General features: G+C 38.5%; 1 protein-coding gene across 1 annotated transcript; it reads left to right on the forward strand.

Annotated features, from left to right (window-relative positions):
• The first annotated feature begins 1,127 nt into the window (after positions 1 to 1,127).
• On the forward strand, positions 1,128 to 19,896 carry LOC148350062 (PH and SEC7 domain-containing protein 1). The gene is made up of 19 exons (XM_088356283.1): positions 1,128 to 1,269; positions 6,296 to 6,394; positions 6,473 to 6,530; positions 8,254 to 8,649; positions 10,193 to 10,277; positions 10,380 to 10,617; positions 12,592 to 12,643; positions 12,710 to 13,092; positions 13,343 to 13,423; positions 13,500 to 13,612; positions 14,836 to 14,894; positions 14,962 to 15,051; positions 15,120 to 15,163; positions 15,243 to 15,403; positions 15,469 to 15,539; positions 15,647 to 15,792; positions 15,860 to 16,004; positions 17,833 to 17,979; positions 19,062 to 19,896. The coding sequence occupies exons 4-19, from the start codon at positions 8,314 to 8,316 to the stop codon at positions 19,368 to 19,370; spliced, it is 2,460 nt and encodes an 819-aa protein (XP_088212409.1). The 5' UTR covers positions 1,128 to 1,269; positions 6,296 to 6,394; positions 6,473 to 6,530; positions 8,254 to 8,313; the 3' UTR covers positions 19,371 to 19,896.
• Positions 19,897 to 20,380: the final 484 nt, after the last annotated feature.

Consider the following 20,380-nt stretch of genomic DNA (forward strand, 5'->3'; position numbering starts at 1 on the left):
TTGCTCATTTTAAGTATTTTCTTGTTTTAAGAAATGAAAACATTTAAACTAAGTTTATTTGATTTTTTGTTTCTTGTTTTAGGTATTGTACATTGTCTATAACTCTCATCCCTCATGTAGATAATTTAGCTCATTTTCAATATAGTATTTATTCTCCACAGCTAAAATAATAACGTGGGCACTAAATGAAAATGAATAAAAAATAATGACTATATTAAAAATAGATTAAGTAAAACAATGATACTTACATAATAAGTGTGAGATAGCCCGCGACCCTAGTGAGGATAAGTGGCGCAGTAAATGGATGGAAGTGTAAGATAATCTACCATATTAAAAGAATCATAAAACCAAAAATATTAGAAAAAAACTCTGAAAAAAACCCTTTTAACCGCAGAGTTATAATTTTTTTCCAGAAAGTTTAACGATAAATGCAGCAATGTATTATGTTCTTTTATATTAAAAAAACATTTTAGGGAAAAACAGAATTGCATTTAAGAAAAACGACAATTCAAATTGGATAATACAGTCATGTTTATTTGTATACTCTTTAATAATAAAAAAAACTCAGGAAATATATATTGATCTTATAAAGCGTCGCTTTTGTTTAAAATTAAAACGAGTTATTTTGGGCGATTGAAAGCAAGTCGCGTGGAGATGACGTCACGAAAGTGACGCACGGTCTACTTTCCCCTCATCGAGTGAGGCTCCAGTGCGCCCCCTGCAGGGCCCAAATACGAACGACCCAAGTGGAGCCACGTAACACAGGCTAACGCGTTTATGGTGCCGCACACTATGACTAAACACCACGCTTTTAAAATTGTTTTTTTCGAGATAACAATTCCGTTCTAAGTAAAACCTCGCAAGGACGCCACTAATGCCGACGGCTGAGCTTCAACCGAAAAGATGCCCGCTTAAATGCTAGGTATGCTAATATTTTTAATCTCAATGCTAATCATGCTAATGATGCTGATGCTAAGTGATGTAGTAAAGTCACTTTCGGGACGTGACGTACATTTTCTCTTATGTTGTGTTGTATTAATTACGAAACTGTATTAAATATGACGCTTTAGACGTCAAAAAAGTGGAATATCGACGATGGAGAAACGTGAAGTGAAATATCGAAAGTGCTTGTTGTTGACGTGGATTAAAAGCGTTTGATATGGACGCTCTAATAAGTGTTTTTGGGGCGGTCAACAACGAGATAGGTTTTATTTAGTCATAAATTGAGTTTTTTTCTTATATAGAAACACCTGTCAAGACTCCAATAAGGTAGCATTGTTCTTTCCAGTGTATTCATGACAGTTCTGTGACTGTTTTTGTTTTTTTCAGCTCTGATGAGTCGCCTCTCCCAGAAAACAAACTGGTTTGAAAACCTGTTAAAAATACGTCTTTCAGTGGCTAAATTTGAACCAATTCTAGTGTTTTAATCCGTCAATATAAGTTATTATTGCTTTCATCATTTTGACAGGTTTGTCATCCTCATTAACTCTACCCAGGTCAAATATAGCAATTCCTTTTAATCTTGAATAGATAGATAGATGGCAGCACGGCGGCGCAGTGGTTAGCGCTTGTGCGGCACAGTTCATGTCATGGGAACCTGTCGTGGGTTCAAATCCAGCTCCAGACTTCCTGTGCGGAGTTTGTATGTTCTCCCCGTGCTTGCGTGGGTTTCCTCCAGGCACTCCGGTTTCCTCCCACGTTCCAAAAACATGCATTTCAGGTGAATTGGCCGGTCCAAATTGTCCCTAGGTGTGAATGAGCGAATGAGTTGTCTGTCCCTGTGTGCCCTGCGATTGGCTGGCAACCAGTTCAGGGTGTCCCCTGCCCGGAGATGGCTGGGATGGGCTCCAGCCCCCCCGCGACCCTAATGAGGATAAGCGGTACAGCTGATGAGATGAGATGAGATGAGATAGATAGATACTTTATTCATCCCCGTAGGGAAATTCACACTTCCAGCAGTATCCTTGTGTTAAAAAAATAAAATAAAAGACTGGGATGTGCTCCAGCCCCCCGCGACCCTAATGAGGATAAGCGGTACGGCTAATGAGATGATATGAGATGAGATATACAATACTAAAATACCCAATATAACGTGTTTATAAAGGGCATTTAAATAGTGTTACAAAAATACACACTGTAATAAAAATAGGGTAATATGCAAATGTAGGGTTGGTGTTAAATGTAGGCTTTTACTCCCCCGGGTGGAGTTAAAGAGCCTCATTGCATGAGGGAAAAATGATCTCCTCAGTCTGTTCTACCAGGGACTTGTTCAAATCTCGAAATGATCAGCGGTCTTGATTCACAGGCATAGATAAAAAAAAAGAGAGAGAGAGAGAGAGAGAGAGAGAGAGAGAGAGAGAGAGAGAGAGAGAGGGATAGATAATGTCTAGATAGATAGATGTCTAGATAGATATATAGATAGATGTCTAGATAGATAGATGTCTAGATAGATTGATGTCAAGATAGATAGATAGATGTCTAGAGAGATAGATGTCTAGATGGATAGATGGATGGATAGATGTCTAGATGGATAGATAGATAGATACTTTATTCATTCCTGTAGGGAAATTCGCACTTCCAGCAGTATCGTTGTGTTGAAAAATAAAATAATAAAATAAAAATATTGAATACAAAAATACCCAATATAACGTTTTGCTATAGAGTATATAAATAGTGCTACAGAAAATACACACTGTAATAAAAATAGGGTAATATGCAAATGTGGAGGTGGGGTTTAGTGTGGCCTTTTACTCCTCCGGGTGGGGTTGAAGAGCCTCATGGCATGAGGGAGAAATGATCTCCTCAGTCTGTCCGTGGAACAAGACTGTGACGGCAGTCTGTCGCTGAAGCTGCTCTTCTGTCTGGAGATGATGCTGTGTAGTGGATGTGATGAATTGTCCATGATTGACTGCAGTTTGTTCAGTGCTCGTCTCTCAGCTACAGTTGTCAGGCTGTCCAGCTCTGTGCCCACAACAGAGCCCGCCTTCCTCACCAGTTTATTAAGACGAGAGGCATCCTTCTTCTTAGCACTGCCTCCCCAACACACTGCCGCATAGAATAGTCGGGTATGGAGAAAAAGGTTGGAAAGTAATAGGTAAAAGCGAAGTAATGTCAAATCTGCCCTAAATATCAACAGTCAAGCAGTCATATGTTCTATAGGTACCGTATTTGATCTTTTTGCTGAAAAACATGGATGTCCACAAATCTAAATTTGTACCAAATTACACTAAACTTTACGAGTCAAGTCATGTTTATTTGTATAGCCCTTAATCACAAAGAGTATTAAATGCCTGCACAGACCACAGATTATTGCAAACCACAGTCTATTATTACACCATTCCCTGATCTTAAACTTACATGAGGGCAAGGAAAAACTCAAAAACCTCAACATGAGGAAAATGAAGAAACATTGAGAAGGGACAGCACATGAGGTCATCCCCCTTCCAGGATGACCAGGCTGCAATGGATGTTGCAATAATAAATAATCCACAGATATTGTCAACATAAAATATAGGTTATTCATATGCTATAGAATAGAAGTGTGATGATGACTGACGGACACAATTGCACTGATTCCATTATGCTGCGATTCAGTTTTATGATACCATATCTGCACTTGTACTTTTAAAGTGTATACTGGGTTATCTATGGGTATTGGGTTTTTATCTATATTCTGATTTTTTTTATGGATCTTTGCATTATTTTTTAACTGTGAATGGATGACTGGATGCTCCAAACGAAGTTTTGTTGTTCTTTGACAATGACAATACATTTTCTGAACAATTGTGTGAAAACAACAATTATTTGTGAACTAAATGGATTATACACAGTCCAAATTGTGGAGGTTATTTTTTAAAATAATTTTAAGCTAAATGTGATCTGTCTTAGACCAGATTTTGCCCAAAATCCAATGTCTAAAAACGTCGCCAGGGACTCACTTTTTGATCAAAATATGACACACGTATACCACATTTTCAAATGTGGGTGCGTCGTTGAAGGTGCCCTTAAAAAGTTCAAGCTAGAATATTTTCTCTATAAAGTAAATGAGTGTTTCAATGCCCAACTGAGTTCAAAGACCCTTTATGATTTTTTTTCACCGCGCCTTTCTGGTTTCATTTTACTTTTATCAGAGCTGTTGTAGGTGTTCGCAACACATCAGGAAGTACGAAAGGGGCGGAGGGGTCGAGAGTTGTTTTATGCTTATGCTCGCGGTTTTCTGTCAGTGTACTATGAAAATGGTGAAAGTAAGAAAAGGACTGTTTCAAATACAGTACAAACACCAACCCAAACCCCACAAAACACGAAAAAAATAAGAGTTTCTTAAAATCTGTCTAAGAAATAGAATAGAATAGAATATACCTTTATTGTCATTGTTACAAAATGGGTTAACATGTTGTGGCAACGAAATTGGGCATGACACTCCAGTTTTACACATTCACAGTGAGGTATGAGCCAAGAAGATAAAGGAACAGAGAAGATAAGGTTATAAATGCAAGCGCCACACAGGCAGCTGATGATAATTTTTGTAGAATATTTTCAAATTTCGGACAGCACCTTTAACAAACCGGCATTTTAGAAAATATAACATGTCAAGATGACATTAAACCAGGTTATGTTACATATTTATACATGACAATTCTTTTCTTTTTCTTTGTCGTGTCTCCCCACAAAGCAAAGACTGGTTTAAAGGAAGTTATTTTAAAGAAATTGAAAATAAAACATTATGAATGCTAAATTTGGACCAATTTTGACGAGTGAAACACAACCACGACTATCTGTGGACTAAATTTAGACAAGCTAATCACAATCCACAACAAGTGTCAGAGCTTTGTTTGGAATTTTAAATGATTACTTATAATTTCATAAAATCTTTTGTGTTTATGGACTAAAAACGAGACTTGATATTTTTTTTCCTCCCCAAATAGCTTTACATTTTTTAAATGTGACAGATACTTCTTTTAAGGATGTTTCAACATCACCATGATTTTAATCCAATAGAAATACTTTTTTAAGTCTTAATTCTCCCTTCCCTCAAAAATGGCTGATATTTTGAAAGAATTACTCTTAAATCCCAATATAATATTTCCACTAATATTGCATTTAATTAATGGCAATTTATAATTTCTAGTTCCTTAACAGCCACTACCAGGCAGCCACTATAGGTTTAAGCCATCATCGAGAGTACCGATAAGAGTTTGACCAGCACAGATATGATACCTGTTATCTTTACATAGCAGCCTTTACTTTTACTTATATGTCTGATTCATGAGATTATCAAAATTTAATTTTAAAAGTGGCTACAAATTAAACATTTTTTAAAAAAATGTTACAATGATAATAATTATAATAAACACAATCGTAATGAGCATTGTAATTTTAAACGAAAATGCATTTTTTTTTTTCTTGTTCTTGATATCTGAAGAGTAAAATATTTTCCATGTAAAGTATGTAATATATTAAACCAGTGTTTTTCAACACTAGTGTGCTGTGAGACCTTGTCTAGTGTGCCGCTGGAATTTGCCCAATTTTATCTTTAAAAAAAATCAGGCCATTATTCAGTATTTTTTGCTATCTTCAGACGAGGAACTGTAATCGTCATCCATATCAGTAGGTGGCAGTATATTTTTATATACTAATTATCTGCTCATGAGGTTAAAGATTGCACTGTAAAAAATAAAAACATAAATAAAGCAAATAATTTTTTTTAATTTTAAGTATCATTCTCTTCTTTTTATATACTAATTTTCTGCTTATGAGGTAGTACAGTGAAATATTTGACATGACTTCATTTTCAAACATTTTAGACGGACTGTGCCTCGGACATTTTTTATAAAAGTGCACGTTGTTCAAAAAGTGTTAAAAAAACTGTATTAAACGATTTTCGAATGATCCCAATTAATCAAACGGGTAAAGAAAATTAAATTGAATCATTTCAATTCTTCTGACTCGGAGTTGACGCAATTCAGGAAAATAGTATTGATGCCCAGCTATACTGGTAAATCTAGTACTTTTTTTTTGTCTCTTAAATTGGACAGAAACCTCCTGGTTTTGCTACATCATGATTACTAGTACCGGTAGTTTTGTTTAAAGGAATGAAGCTGAGCCACTCCCCTCACCTGACCTGTGTATTTTTCAAAATTGAGTGTGTGTGTATGTGTGTGTGCGCATTCCTTTGGGCCCTATGGGTGTAGGCAGAACCTCTTAGATGTCTTTCCCCGTTTGCTAATCGTGCTTTTTCTTCCTCTGTACTACTTTCTCGCGGAAGCAAATTAAAAAATATAATTTCTCCACAAAGGAAACCCTGAGCGAGGCCTACCTGTGAGTGTAAACTCCCGCTGACATGCTGCGAGGTGCAAAGAGAACAGCTGTGCAGCCCGTTTGTGGTGCCAAGCAGGTAATGGAGGAAAGCGGAAATCATTTGCACTGTTGAAAGCATGTAAGAAGCCATGCCTGTCTTCCTGCCTCTCACTAGATGAAAAGCTCACAAGCCGGTTGATTTTACGATGCTGCTTTTTCAAATCCGAGGGTTGGTAAGTAAGATTTATGTTTTTAAAAACTTCTACCCAACATTATGTTTCTTGGTTATTAATTCTGACAAATAGTAGACTATGATAGGATTCTGGCAACACAACCTGCCTTCGTTTTGCCCGTTGTTCGGCTTTTGTCCTAACATGCTGTCAGCATGTTTAAATATTTGCACTTTTCTTAAACTATATGCCAACAGCTATCCTAAGCTTCCATTTGAAATAGTTCACTCTGTTTTCATTATTTTGGTGGGCAAAAATGCAATAGATGTGGACCTGGTATTTGGAGTAGATTTGTTTCTTGAGCAGTGCATATGTGACTAAACTAAGTGACAAAAAGTTTTAGGACATGGGTGGGCAAACTTTTTGAGTCACTTGGCGAATTTGGTTTAAAAAAATTGGCATACCTGCTAAGCCAGGAGGAAAAAAAAAAAGATTGACTTTTGATTACAATTTTTTGAAAAACTCAAAATGCAAGAGCGGTCGCTCATCTCGTCAATTTTTTCAAATATCTTTCTAATTAATATAAATACATGATTTTAAAAAATGTTAACTACAAAGAAATGTAGCCATATATTGGACTGTTGGCCTTGAGTGCAGTACACATTAACGCTTCATGAAAAATATATATTTATTAGTATTACTATAATTACTGTTGTATATATTAGCGGGCCGGATCAAAAAGCCTTTCTCCCCTGTTCTGGTACCTAAAAAACAGCTTTTATTGTGGAACCTTAGTGCTTCATAATTTCATTATACAAATTAAATCGACGTAATTGATTCAAGCCGTTTCAAAAGCATGATGTAATTTCAGACATTCTGTTTTGTAGCCACGAAAAATAGATTATTTGCTTTTCACCATTTTAAATGTCACAAACTTATGAATTAGGCCTGGCGAAATAATCAGATGAACTATTGAATGCCGAAATTGTCGAGGAATTTATTTTGCCAAATCCGGGCTGCCCTCATCATAAACCAAGACAAACATGAACTATAGCCTGATTGAAAGACACCCACTTCTCTTTTCCTCCTGAGGCAGCCCTCATCCAGGGTGTAGCAAACGCACCCTTACAGGAAACGAGAAGTGAGCGCACACAGGAAACGCGGTCGAGGTTTTAGCCGGCCGTCGGTTGCGTGACTTTCAGAGACGCGTAATAAAGGGAAGCTGCGGGAGGAATTAAATCTTAACGGCGGTTGCCAATCTAAAGTCAGCTCCTTGAAGTCCTATCAAAAGAAGAAAAAAAGACTTGGATATATTGAAAAGGGATTTGGTGCACTAAAATGGAAAATCATCACAATGTTTGCCTTTTTACGCCACCATTACAGATTTGAAAAAAATGCATTCAGTGCCCAAAAAACGGGTGTAAAAGACATTAAATTAGTTTAAATTAGTCCTGCTTGATTTAGCTAAATTTGAGTGACTTAAGCATTAACCTAAAAACCTTTTTGAAACACAGCAGTGAGTTTACGTACATAAGTTTCAATTTTGCTCACCCGGTGTTTCCTCGAGTTGCACAACAACTCTGTCAGTCACATGAATAGCGACGATACAAGTCCTCAGTTTATTTCCTCATCTACTGGATTCTGAATAGACATATTTGTCTCTCTGATATAGACACCCTCTCTGTGGGAGCTTCTCATGACTATTTTGATCACAATGGACCTTTTTAAGTGAATCTTTGGTTTTCCGCTGTACCCAGTGTGTGTCACATGTTATCCTTGGCGGCAGATCTGTGAGTGGCACACTACTGCCTGAAGAAGAAGCAAGCTTGGGAGGGGGGAAACGCCGATGGAGGAGGACCGCTTGGGTTCCCGGTGCTCGGATTCGACCTACTCGGACCCCTGGCGGACTCCTGATCACCAACACTCTAACGGAGAGACCAAGGGCAAAGTAGAGGAGACGATATGGTTCATGCGTCCCGTGAGCTGCAACGCTGTGGCCGCCGCGCTCTCTTTTAACTGGGAGAGTCACGACACCATCACGGAGAAGCCGTCTTTTGGAACCTACGCCGGGGATGTTGTGCCGTCGTCAAAGCATGAACACTGTCACGGTGATAAATCTGAGCGCAGAGGAGAAGACGAAGCTGGTGACTCATTTGTGACCTTGACGGGGAATTACTTCAAGGTAGGTTCCCTGGTGTTTTGGGTTGTATCATTTGTGACATGCTTTGTGTGTGTGTTTTTTAACAGTGTGAATTTATTAGAATTCATGAATCAGTGACTTTGGAAAAAAAGTTCATTACATTTAAAAAACAGGTGTTCAAATGGGGGAAATATTAAAATAAATATAGCTTTTAAAGCGGGGGTCGGGAACATTTGGCTCGCGAGCCAGATATGGCTCTTTCTACCTTGGAGATAGAGTAAGGGCCAAAGTAATCATTGCAACTTTCTAATTTTAGTACAAGCGAAGCTGAAGCTACACTGAAAGTTGTTTGTTTGTCAAAAATTAATAAGGCAAAGTTTTAACTACAATTTACACTCCTGTTGTTACACCAATAGACCCCTGTTTCGCCTGTACGTCTCTAAGGAATCCTTTATATGGAAGCTCATTGAATCTTTTATGTTCATTGTTGGGATACTTAATGACAAAAAAAACAACACAAACTGTAAACACCCATAAATGTAAACCAAGCGCCCAGAGCAATTTGATTGGGTGAGCATTAGGGTTGGGCGAATCTCTGCACAACATAGTGCACTATCCTAAATAGTTCCATATTGGTCTAGTATTTTGTGACATTTTTACAAAAGAACTCTGCCCGCACCTTGTTTTGAAATCGTTCTTTACAACAAAAAGGCTAGTCAAAACGAGTCTCCGTGATCTTAACTGCGGGTGGGAGGCAACTTTTAAGTGGTATATTTGTTCATATAGGACACAGGCTCTGGCATATTATTATTTCATATGTTTTATAAACTCATCAAAGGTCACAGAGTGAAATAAAAAATAATTTGCTCAAGATTTAGTTTTTGAAGAGTGGGTTTAATTTTGTCATAAAATATTTGATGTCAATCAAAATATTTCACTTTCATGGCTCTTTGAGTAAAAAAAGTTTCCGACCCCTGTTATTAAGCGGTAAGTGAAACATTTTAAAACAGCTTTCTCTTTTTGTATCTGGCCCTCAAAAGGAAAGTGTGGACACCCTTGTTTTTCAGCAAAAAAGATGAATTACCTGCAGAACATTTGAATGTTTTACTGCTAACATCAACTAGCTGACCACCTTCCTTGAATAGAAAATGGCGGGGGCAAGGGGGAAAAAAAATCAACAATTACAAGTATTTGACATCAGACGATTATTTTTTTAATCACAGTAACTGCAAATGCCATTTTCTTTTCCAAATAGATTTCAGGTATTCTATGTGGTTGAGGTCTGGAGACTAACTTTGACACTCCAAAATAGCACATTTAGTTGAAATAATAATATATATTAAAACCATTTCTAAACTCCAAATATGATACTTTGACTGTTAAAACATTTTTTGCCTGCATTGTGGCGTTCATACTGTGAGTGGGATTATTTGCATCGCCGCCTCAGTTGTTGCACATTCATTATGCAGATGTTGAGGTAGATTTCCAGGCGAATGTACCGGAAAGAGCTCCCGTTTGCCGCCTCTCATATTGCATCCGCAGTCACATGTTGTGCATGATCGATGACCCATGTTGCAATTTTTAGCCATGTGATGCTGCAGCGGGACAGGAGCCCACCTCGCAACAAAGGGAACATTCAACGCATCAGCTCTTAGACAACCGGCAAAATGGTACGCATTATGAAAAGTCGCAATATAGAATTCATATTGTGCTCCGTCTTTACCTGTTGGCGTTTCAAATGAAATCAAAATCTCCATCCATCTGTGACACAGCGGTCGTGTTGAAGTGTGACTCAGAGGAAGACCTCGTCACGGCCGATGCTGTCAGCGGCACTGCTGCGGATTTACGTCCTAAAAATCCACCGAAGGAGGCAGCGGATGTGACGATGACGGGACGAGGCGACTCAGCGGGAGCGCAAACTTCATTTCAAGGTCCAAAGATGGCGGACGAGAGACAAATGTGGAGTGGAAGCGACGCGTCACATCCCGATGAACGCGTCTCCGGCGCTGTGTGAGTGATTAAACGTATAAGCATTGTAAATGCCGTCGAGGCTTGAACTCAAATGGTAAATCTAAAACTGCGTCAACTCTTGAGCTCAATCTTTAAAATTATTGTGATGGCTGACATTCGGGCTGGCCATTAAAATAATATCTTAATTTTATCAATAACTCTGGGCAAGTATTATTTGAATTGATTTTAGTAAACACAATGAACCTTACCTAACATATATTTGAAGAAAGTTTATCGACTGAAAGTAACCTGTGCAAAAAGTACAGAAAACAATAATTTTTTGGGGAAAATCACCATTGAAATATTTTTTAAAATTTGAGTTTATATACCTAGTTATGGATGCATGTGTGAGTGAGTGGTTGTATGTATATGTGTGCCTTGTAGTTGGCTGGCCATCAGTAGAGTGTGTCCACTGCCAGATGTCAGCTAGTGAAAATAAGCGGTTTCAAAAATAATTTAATGAATATTTTATATAAAAACATGTACATTTTCACATGAATGTATAACAAAAAAAAATCACAAAACTTTTTTTTTTTTATCCAGAATAATCTAGAGCAGGGGTCGGCAACCTGTGACACGCTTGCCAGCAGTGGCACACGAGGGGTTAACTAGTGGCACGCGAGTGCATGGCAAAATAATAATGATTTTTTTTTTTTTTTTTTGCTGCATTTTTAACTGAAATCTAGACATTTTCAGTTGCGCGGTGTTGTTTAGAGGCTTTACGGTAGTACCCCTCCTCTTCTGCTCCTGTGTGCGAGTGTGTGTCTAAACAGCGACTCGGAGAAGAAGAGAAATCCGTGTTTTGACCCGGCCACAGAAACACCGGCGCGCGATAAATGAATGAATAGTGACAGCTCCTTCAGCGAAAAATCTCGTTGTTTGACTGACGACTGGGGTCTTCTGCAAAAAATGACTGTGCAGTTTGTGCATTATGCCTCGAGAGCGTTGTACCTCGCACTTCAAGTGTTAAAAGTCATTACGAGATGAAACATGAATTCAAAGAGTAGACATTTAAACACGCTGTGTCCAGGTACGGCGAACAAACACAGACCCTAAGAACCTTTGTCACTGCTAAAAACACTGAATCCAGTTATTGCATTGCTCACTGCATAGCAAAGCACGGAAAAACATTTATATCTGAGACAAAATCAGCTGTTATTTCTATTTCACTTATTTTCAAGTAGGTTTCTGCCTTGTTGCTGTTATTTCAGGTTGTGATATTTTCTGCACTAAGATGCCATTAATGAATGGTATGGTAGCTGTCCATATCAATTGTTTTTGATTGTAGTTTATTGTTGATGAAGAATGGTTGATTCCGATTGATTCCTATGGTAAAAGTTGAAGTCATGGATGTCTACAGGCCTCTCCACATGTTGCTCACATTCATTTTTTAGTTTATTGTGAACAAGAATAGTGGAAGGTAACTTGGTCAGTTATACTATTTCAATGTATATCCATGTTGTATAACTGGACTGGTGTAAAATTACATCTCTTTCGGCTATGAAAAACATTGATCTTGGTGTGGCACACTGATTTACAAGGAAATTTGAAAGTAGCACTCCACACTGAAAAGGTTGCTGACCCCTGATCTAGAGAATCATTAATGTACATTGAACATTTAAACCATGCCCCAGAACTACTCTTAAATGACCTGCCTGGATTTTACAATAATAATAGCAAATTTTATAATTTTGTACTATTTTTTATGCAAAATAATTTTAATTAATTGTATTTATTGTGAAGCCTCACCTGACCTAAAAAAAAGCAGGTTGGAATCTTTACCTGAGTGAACACTTCTCAAAGATAAAAATCTGCGTTAATTTTTAAGTGAATGCATTTGAATTTTGACAGCAATTGCTTTAAAACGAATGTAGTTTATCTCCTATGAAAAATGTTTCAGCATAATAGGTCCCATCATAAATGCAAATCTCTGATGTCTTACAATTAGGATTAATTGAAATGTTTACTTTTTAGGGCGGCGTCTGCTCAGACATGTGAACCTGACAAAAAAGGCCCAACCCTCAAGGTACTTGTTGCAGGAAGTTAAATTTTTTTTGATTGTACAAAGCAAGAAACACAAATGTTGTTGCAGAACAACGGAGTACCCTCGGAACACTCCAAAGACTCGTTCCAGTTAGGAAATCTTCAACTCTCTGATGAGTCAAACCATCTTGTTGCCTCGGCTGTGAACGAGAGGAAAATCAAAAGCAAGCCATCTCAGAAGCAAAGCAAGCATGCCGCCACTTTCGTTTTGGGGGTTTCCGATACGTCAAAAGAAACTCAATTCACGAGCACCGCCAACGGATGTGGGCCGAGACGTGAGGGGAACGGAGAGCCCAGCAGAAACACCGAATCGGCAACCGCGTGCATGAACGGAGGTGACGTGGACAGGGACAAGGCGGTTCGACTCGCCGAACGTCTATTTAAGCTGGATGGGATTCAGCGCATTGATGTTGTCAAGTACCTGGACAAAGAGTAAGTACATATTGACAAAATACTTATTTTAGCAGGTTCAAACTTGTGTAATGAGCCAACCATTGGTGTGGGAAAAACTAAAAGAAAACAAAATTGTTTTAGTTGACATAAATTAAAAAAAAAAAAAATCAAGGATTTTTTCCTCATGTAAAAATTTGGGTTGGTCCAAGTGTCGCACTAACCACCAGCATGCACAAATTATATAAACAAATCAAATTTTATTGAACTGGTTCCTTTTGTATCCATGTAGCAATTCCTTTAGTCGTGCTGTTGGAGAGGAATACCTCAAGTTTTTTGACTTCACTGGGCAAACCCTGGATCAAGCCCTTAGGTGAGCAATAAAATGTCTAGGAACATGTCAAAAAGGCCTGGCGATTGTGTTTATTTTTCTTGTTTTCTTCACTTAGGTCTTTTCTTAAAGTGGTCATCCTGCTGGGCGAGACGCAGGAGCGCGAGCGGGTGCTGCAGCATTTCGCCGGCCGCTTCCATCAGTGTAACCCGGGCTCCTTCTCCACACCGAGTGAGCTTTGATCTTTCAAAATCTTTTCTGTTCCTTTGAAAGGACTCTGTGTAATATTTAGAGCTTCCTAGTGGTAGAAAATAACTTTCATTCAGTAAAAAAACATTGATTTGAATACTAGGCAAAAATACATGAACTTTTATGAAAAATCAAAGCTCGAGAAATTTGCATTTCTTTTACACAGTAGAATCTTTACTGAGAAATTTGTATTTTTTTTTACACTGTAGAATCTTTACCTAAAAGTCGTTGCCAGGTTTGTCTGGAATCTTGCTGCTATGCTGTGTTCTGTGGCACTATTTTTCCTTCGCATTAGATAATACATTGCCATCCAGTGGTAAAATATTACACACTTTAAGTCAGGGGTCTTGAACCTATCGTTAGCAAGCCATATAAGGCCATATGGCTTAGAGATAAAATAGTGCTCATGCAAATTTGATCAATAGTTTTTTATTTCTGATGAGTGCAAATTTGAGTCTAGTTTCCGTATGAGCACTCTACTGTAGTGTGGTTTGGTCCAGTATATAAAGTGCATACTCCCCACTACAGTTTACAGTCAAGGTGTCACACCAACAGACTCATTTTTGGCTCTATTTCATTAAGGAATTCTCCACATGAAAGTTTATTAAACAATTCAGATTCACTGTTAAGACACTTCATGATGAAAACCCACAGAAAAACTAAACGGACAGAAACGCCAGCCAAGCACACAGAGCAATTTGATTGGGTAAGTGGTGGTGGTGGGCGGAACTATGCATACAGCACACTTCTCTGCCCAGCGCGGTCTGCACCAAAGGTACTTGCGTCAGTTTCCTTGTCTCAAGTATTTTGTGACATTTTTACTAAAGAACTCTGCTTGCACCTTGTTTTGAAACCATTATATAAAAAAGGTCAAAATGAGCCTCAATGATCTTTAGTATTGAAGGAGGGAGACAAGTTTAAAGTGGTATATTTGTTGATAGAGAACACAGGCTCTGGCATTATTCTTACTTCATAGTTTTTTCACATCATCTAAAACGCACTCAAAGATTAGATTTTGTCTGCTGAGTCGGTTTGGCGGTTTTGCTGAAATTCGTCTTAAAATATATGGTATGGCGCTCTCCAAAAAATTGTGAATCTTTGGATCAAAAAGGTTCCTGACTCTTGCTTTAAGTAAAGTGGATATTGTTTATTTGTTAGTTTTTTGATAACCCAATTGAATTAGTCTCCCTGTAAACCTTCCTTAGGTGCTGTGCTAGCGGTCACTTGCGCACTGATGCTCCTCAACACGGACCTGCATGGACAGGTAACAGACCGCTTGCGCAGAATTCTAGTTAAACTGTGGCACTGTTAATCAATTTGTGTCTCAATAGAACGTGGGGAAATCCATGTCCTCGTCAAGATTTGTGTCCAACCTGGAGGGCATGAACGACGGAGAGAATTTCAGCAAGGACATGCTAAAAGTTAGGAGTTTTAAAAGTATTTTTATTTTTTGATTTTTTTTTTCATTTTTCTTCATTGTACTCTACAGTGTCTTTACAACTCGATCAAGAGCGAGGCGCTACAATGGGCTGTGTGAGTACTTATGGAAATGAAAATTTAGTGAAACTCTAGTATCCCAATCAACAACACCTAAGGTACATTTATTTATCAGCGATGAGCAGGAGCTGACATCGGCGTTGATGGAGGAGGTGGATGCCCCTCTGCGCTCCAAAAGCAACCCTTTTCAAGACGTCCCTCACGACAAGGCAGCCCCTGTTGTAAAGCAGGGCTTCATCCAGAGGAAACTCCATGCCGATATTGACGGCAAACGCAGTAAGCGACTCATAGAGTTGTTTGAACTTTGGGCTAAAATTGATTCGGTGCGATTATTTTGTCAGCTCCTTGGGGGAAGAGGCGATGGAAAACCTTCTATGGTGTGCTGAAAGGAATGGTACTTTATTTCCAGAAGGTTGGTAAAATTGCTACTAATGATAATGCCTTCAGTTTAAGTACTTAATTGTACATTATTTTCTATGTGGTTACTGCTTTAGTCAATAGTTTTGGCATTTGTGTCAGGATCACAGCAGGGGCGAGCAGCCTACCAGCGAGGAGGTGGTGAGCGTCCATCATTCACTAGCAGAGCCGGCAGCCGACTACACAAAGAAGCCGCACGTCTTCCGATTGCAGACCGCCGACTGGAGGATTTTCCTGTTCCAAGCTTCGTAAGTCTGGCAACAAAACTTGATGCGCTGTCCCAAGGACTCTACGGTGTTCACTTTTGTGCACTAGATCCAAAATGGAGATGATCTCGTGGATCAGCCGCATTAACTTGGTATCTGCACTCCACTCCTCCCCTCCGTTCCCTGCTGCTGTTGGCTCTCAGCGGAGATTCTGTCGACCCATTCTGCCTGCATCGCAGTCGGCGCACACTCTGGTACTCTTGTGTGATATCATATTTGAAGGAATTAACTAGTGCTGTGCTATTTCATTGATTGATCTGAATTCCCAACAATGATACATATGCACATATTTATAGAAAACGATTTTTAAAATTTCTCATTTTTACTAATGGAAAGTTTATTATTCTTAAAAATGAAGTCTGATAAAAATAACTTTTGGATACAGCATAAAGAAAATGAAATGGTTCTCCTATTTAGGTCATGTGAGGCGTTTTTTTGTGATTTATCGGGGACTACTTGAGGTGAATAGACATGTATTGGAATCAGTTTAAAATTAATACTTTTATACCACTCATGTTTAGTCCGATACTGATAATCAAGCCGATACCGGATGCCGATATCAGACACCAATAATGCAGATGGAATCCCTCCTAAGAAATTATATTTTGTTCAGAGATGCCTATAAATACCAAACCAAATTTTTGTTTGAATTTCATTAAAGCCCCAGTGTGTAATTTTTCACCACTAGATGGCACTGTATTGTCTAATGCAAACATAAACCAGTGCCCAGAGCATCATGTAGCAACAAAATGCCAGACAAATATGGCAATGAATTTTAAATAAGGATTCCACCATTTAAAAGAAATACAAATTTATCTTTTACCACAATTAACATTGGTATAATAGTTTTGCTTGAAATCCAAAACAATTTTTATTTTTTTTACTTATTTTTTTTTCTGTTCTACTTGGAACCACTGAATATTACACATTATCCCCTTTAAATTATTGACAAAATATCCACCCTCTGATTCATAGTGCCTTATGTAAAACGGCCACTAGAGGGAAGCAGACACTCGAGTATCATAAATAACTCCAGACTCACTTATTAATTGTACTACGTTTTAAGGAAACATATTTACAGGTCCCTGATAAAACTAAATTGCTATTGCAGTATTGAGAAAAAAATCCATAAAAAAATAACTAATTACGTTCGTAAATTTAAAAAGTAATCGTGTTACTCCCCAGATTACTGACACCCAAAAGTATTGCATTAATCTGAAAGTAACCATTTACTTACAGAGGACCGTATACACTTGTATTGAAGCCAACTCCATAAAACTGCTTAAAAATAGCCACTAACAAAATAAATAAAAGAAAATGTATACACCTTCATATGGAAGCGGTGAACCATTTGTATTTCTTAAGAGCTTGCAAACTAACTTAGTCAAGACACTCTATATCCATATTAATTTTTAGCTTCAAACCACTTGAATATTTCCATATTTCTCCATTTTTGAGTCATGTCCAATACATTTTCTTTTTTTTCTCCAGGCATGTTGTATTGCACAAATAATTTTACAAATAAGAAGACTAAAATCCAGCACTCTTTTACTGTAAATTCTGTGCTCACGTTTGCCCTATTCATTTCATGGTTCCTGTATAAGCTACGTCCTCCTTCCCATGCGCTTCCTAACACTTTCTACTGGTGACACACAACGCATATAAACTGACCCTTTGATTTCAGTATTTTATGTTAGTTATAAGTACAGCTTGGATGTGAGTATATATATTGGGAGAATATCAGTAGGGAGTACTCTGAGCGCCACCATAAAAGTATTCCAGTTGTATAGGTAGATATAAACAGGCCCACACTTTCCAGGTTTTGTTGTGTTGCTGGAGGATTGTACGATGAGGTTGTACGATGCTTCGTCAAAGAATAGAGGACATGGTAATTCCTCATGTGCCTTCCTAAAGCAGCGGAGAAGCGCACCCTATTACAACGAGATTTGAGTTACAGTACTCGTTACAGAGAAGAGTACCTGCAATCTAACACCTTACTCCTATCACTGCTTTTTTTTGTAGGAACGCCAGCTGCAGTCTCACGCGGGAATGCTGGAGTCTTTCAAAACGGACCTGTCGTACCTGGAGCAGAACCCACCGGAGGGCAAAAAGGCGCGAGGCAAGGAGATGGAGGAGCACCGCACCAGGGCCGAGTACTTGCAGCACGAGGTAGCCGCAAGAGGCAACCACCTTGAAAATAACAGTATTTTTTGCAGTATAAAGCCCCCCAAAAGTAGTCTTTTGTGATATGTTTTCATTACCAGGCTCTAAGATGCATGGAATTTGAACTTCAGTTAGGGCTAGGGTTGCCCAACAAAGTACTGTATTTATGCATCAATCGATCAGTCGGAATGTATCACTGATCACAATTGCATAATTTCGGCTGCAACGGGAATCAAACCCGAACTTACGCGGGGAGCACGCCTGAACTTATCCACTAGTACACTGGGGATACAGACGAAACATGAACACGGTTAGGTTTTATCTCTTCACACTATTTTTAGTCACAGTACCAAATTGTTGATGGTATTATTGGGAAATTATTGTCGAACATTAAACCGGTTATTGGCACACAAAAAGTTGGGGACCACTGAAATAATGTCGCAAAGTCTTTACAAAGCAGACGAGATTTTAAATTGAATGTGGAGAAAAGCATCGTAGGAAGTAATTCGGTTTTCCCCAAGGATTTCCAGTAAATCAACGCTGTCTGCCCATATTTGAAACATTTGTCCCGTATAATTAGTTTGAGCTGAGAAAAAGTGAAACAACATTTTATACCAGTATTTAATCACTCTCTGTGTTCTCTTTTCTCTAACATATCTGGTAAAAATATAGTGACATTATGAAATAAGACTCAATGCCTTTCATGGTTCATCTGTATCCCTAGTGGATAGTCTCTGGTGCTCTCCCTGCTGCAATCCGGGTTTCGATTCCCATTTCATCCAATGTTATCCAACTATTAATAACCAACCATGTCACAGAATCTTGGTGGTTAGTATTTTGGTGCTCTTGCGATTGCTATTTGATGCCTGTTGCTAATATTGTTATGCAATTGGTCCTCGCAAAATTGTAACGGCTGATCAATTATCGCACAAGTATGGTAACACATTTCCAATTTGGTTGCATAAAAGGTATACGAGATTAAAAGGAGAATGTTCAAATTTCTGGCTAATTTGGGGCTTTAGGGTGAGACTTATAGTCCGGGAAATATGGTCATTCACAGTCAGTGACGTTTCTCGCGTGTGCCGCAGATATGTCGCTACGAGAGCTACACGCGTGTGCTGGAGGCCTGGAAGGGCATGGAGAAGATGGGCGACGGCACCTTGATGGCCGCCGTCCTCAACTTGTTCGACAAAGCTATGTGCGCGTCTCCCGTGGCCGAAGAAGAGGAAAACCCGGACGAAGGCCGCCTGACCAAGTCCCACTCCAGCCCGTCCCTGGACTTGGATACGGAGCAGCAAAGCGTCGTGAAAATCCGCCGCAACGTCTCCGAAAGATGGACTTACAGGAGAGCGGCGCCTCGCTTGAATAAGAACGGAAAGTTTAACGGCGATAGTTGAGACCCGGTACGAACTGAAACCCGACCACTCTTATCCTTTTGTTTTTGACCTCGTGCACTTTGACAAATTTACCTCAGGGATTCCTAAATTCGAAGAACCGGATTTGTTTGTCGGTGACCAAAAATGTGTGGACCTTGTTGATTTATTCCGTGGAGAACTAGTTCAAATGGGTCGATCTGGTTTGTGACCACTTGGGGGTGCTCGAGTCCAAGTGGATGTGAGGAAGCGGTTACGATTGCACTTATGATTTCAATTTGTTCTATGTTACATCGTCATTTTGCTATTGATTTGTCCATATGAAGCCTTCCTTTATTCTTGTATTCAATGTATCCTATGCTGGAAATGTATTATTTTTAATACATTGAAACATTTGTTCTGGTACCAAACATAATGTTTGTAATCTCGTCACGATATCTGCTTGAAAAGAGTCACATGTAATGTGTCAAAGAAATAGAATGAAGGACTGATATTTTTTTCCTACCGATTTTTTCACCTGTATTAAAATGTTTGTGTAATCTGAAAACAAGTTCTCTGCGTTTGGATCAATTTAGAACTACACTGGTCGATCTAACTTTATCAGGTGAGTGTATTCCGATCAAGTATGTGTAATACAAACATTAGGGTAATTTTTGTTTTCATTCTTTGCAGGGGATTTATTGAGCTCCATAGTACCAGGATAAGAGGACTATACTATGTTTGGCGATAAAGGGGTGATGTGGTAAGTGGAAATACATAATTAAATCAGCAAAAAGAACCTGCCCAAAACAAAGAGGTATTGAAAATAATTGATTTTACTATTTTGCAGTAGATTTTCTCCTCAAACAAATGTAGGGCCTTAGGAGTAGGATAAGATTATAATAAGGATAAGCTACAGCACATACTGATTTTTTTGGTCTGAAAAAAATCCTGCCATATAATTTACTCAATTTATCGAGCAAGATGTAAAATATGTAAAAATATCTTTAAAAAAAAAAGAAAAAAAAAAAGGCAAACATCAGCCAAAATTTCTA

Source organism: Urocampus carinirostris, chromosome 16 (genome assembly GCF_059441175.1).
Source record: "Urocampus carinirostris isolate Australia breed hairy pipefish chromosome 16, RoL_Ucar_1.0, whole genome shotgun sequence".
NCBI lineage: Eukaryota > Metazoa > Chordata > Actinopteri > Syngnathiformes > Syngnathidae > Urocampus > Urocampus carinirostris.

Bases quoted from the DNA above. Each gene is read 5' to 3' on its own strand.
- LOC148350062 (XM_088356283.1), top strand. From the start codon at position 8,314: ATGGAGGAGGACCGCTTGGGTTCCCGGTGCTCGGATTCGACCTACTCG. The intron at 16,005-17,832 runs GTACTCTTGTGT...TTTTTTTTGTAG, and splicing joins CGCAGTCGGCGCACACTCTG to GAACGCCAGCTGCAGTCTCA. The intron at 17,980-19,061 runs GTAGCCGCAAGA...CGTGTGCCGCAG, and splicing joins CCGAGTACTTGCAGCACGAG to ATATGTCGCTACGAGAGCTA.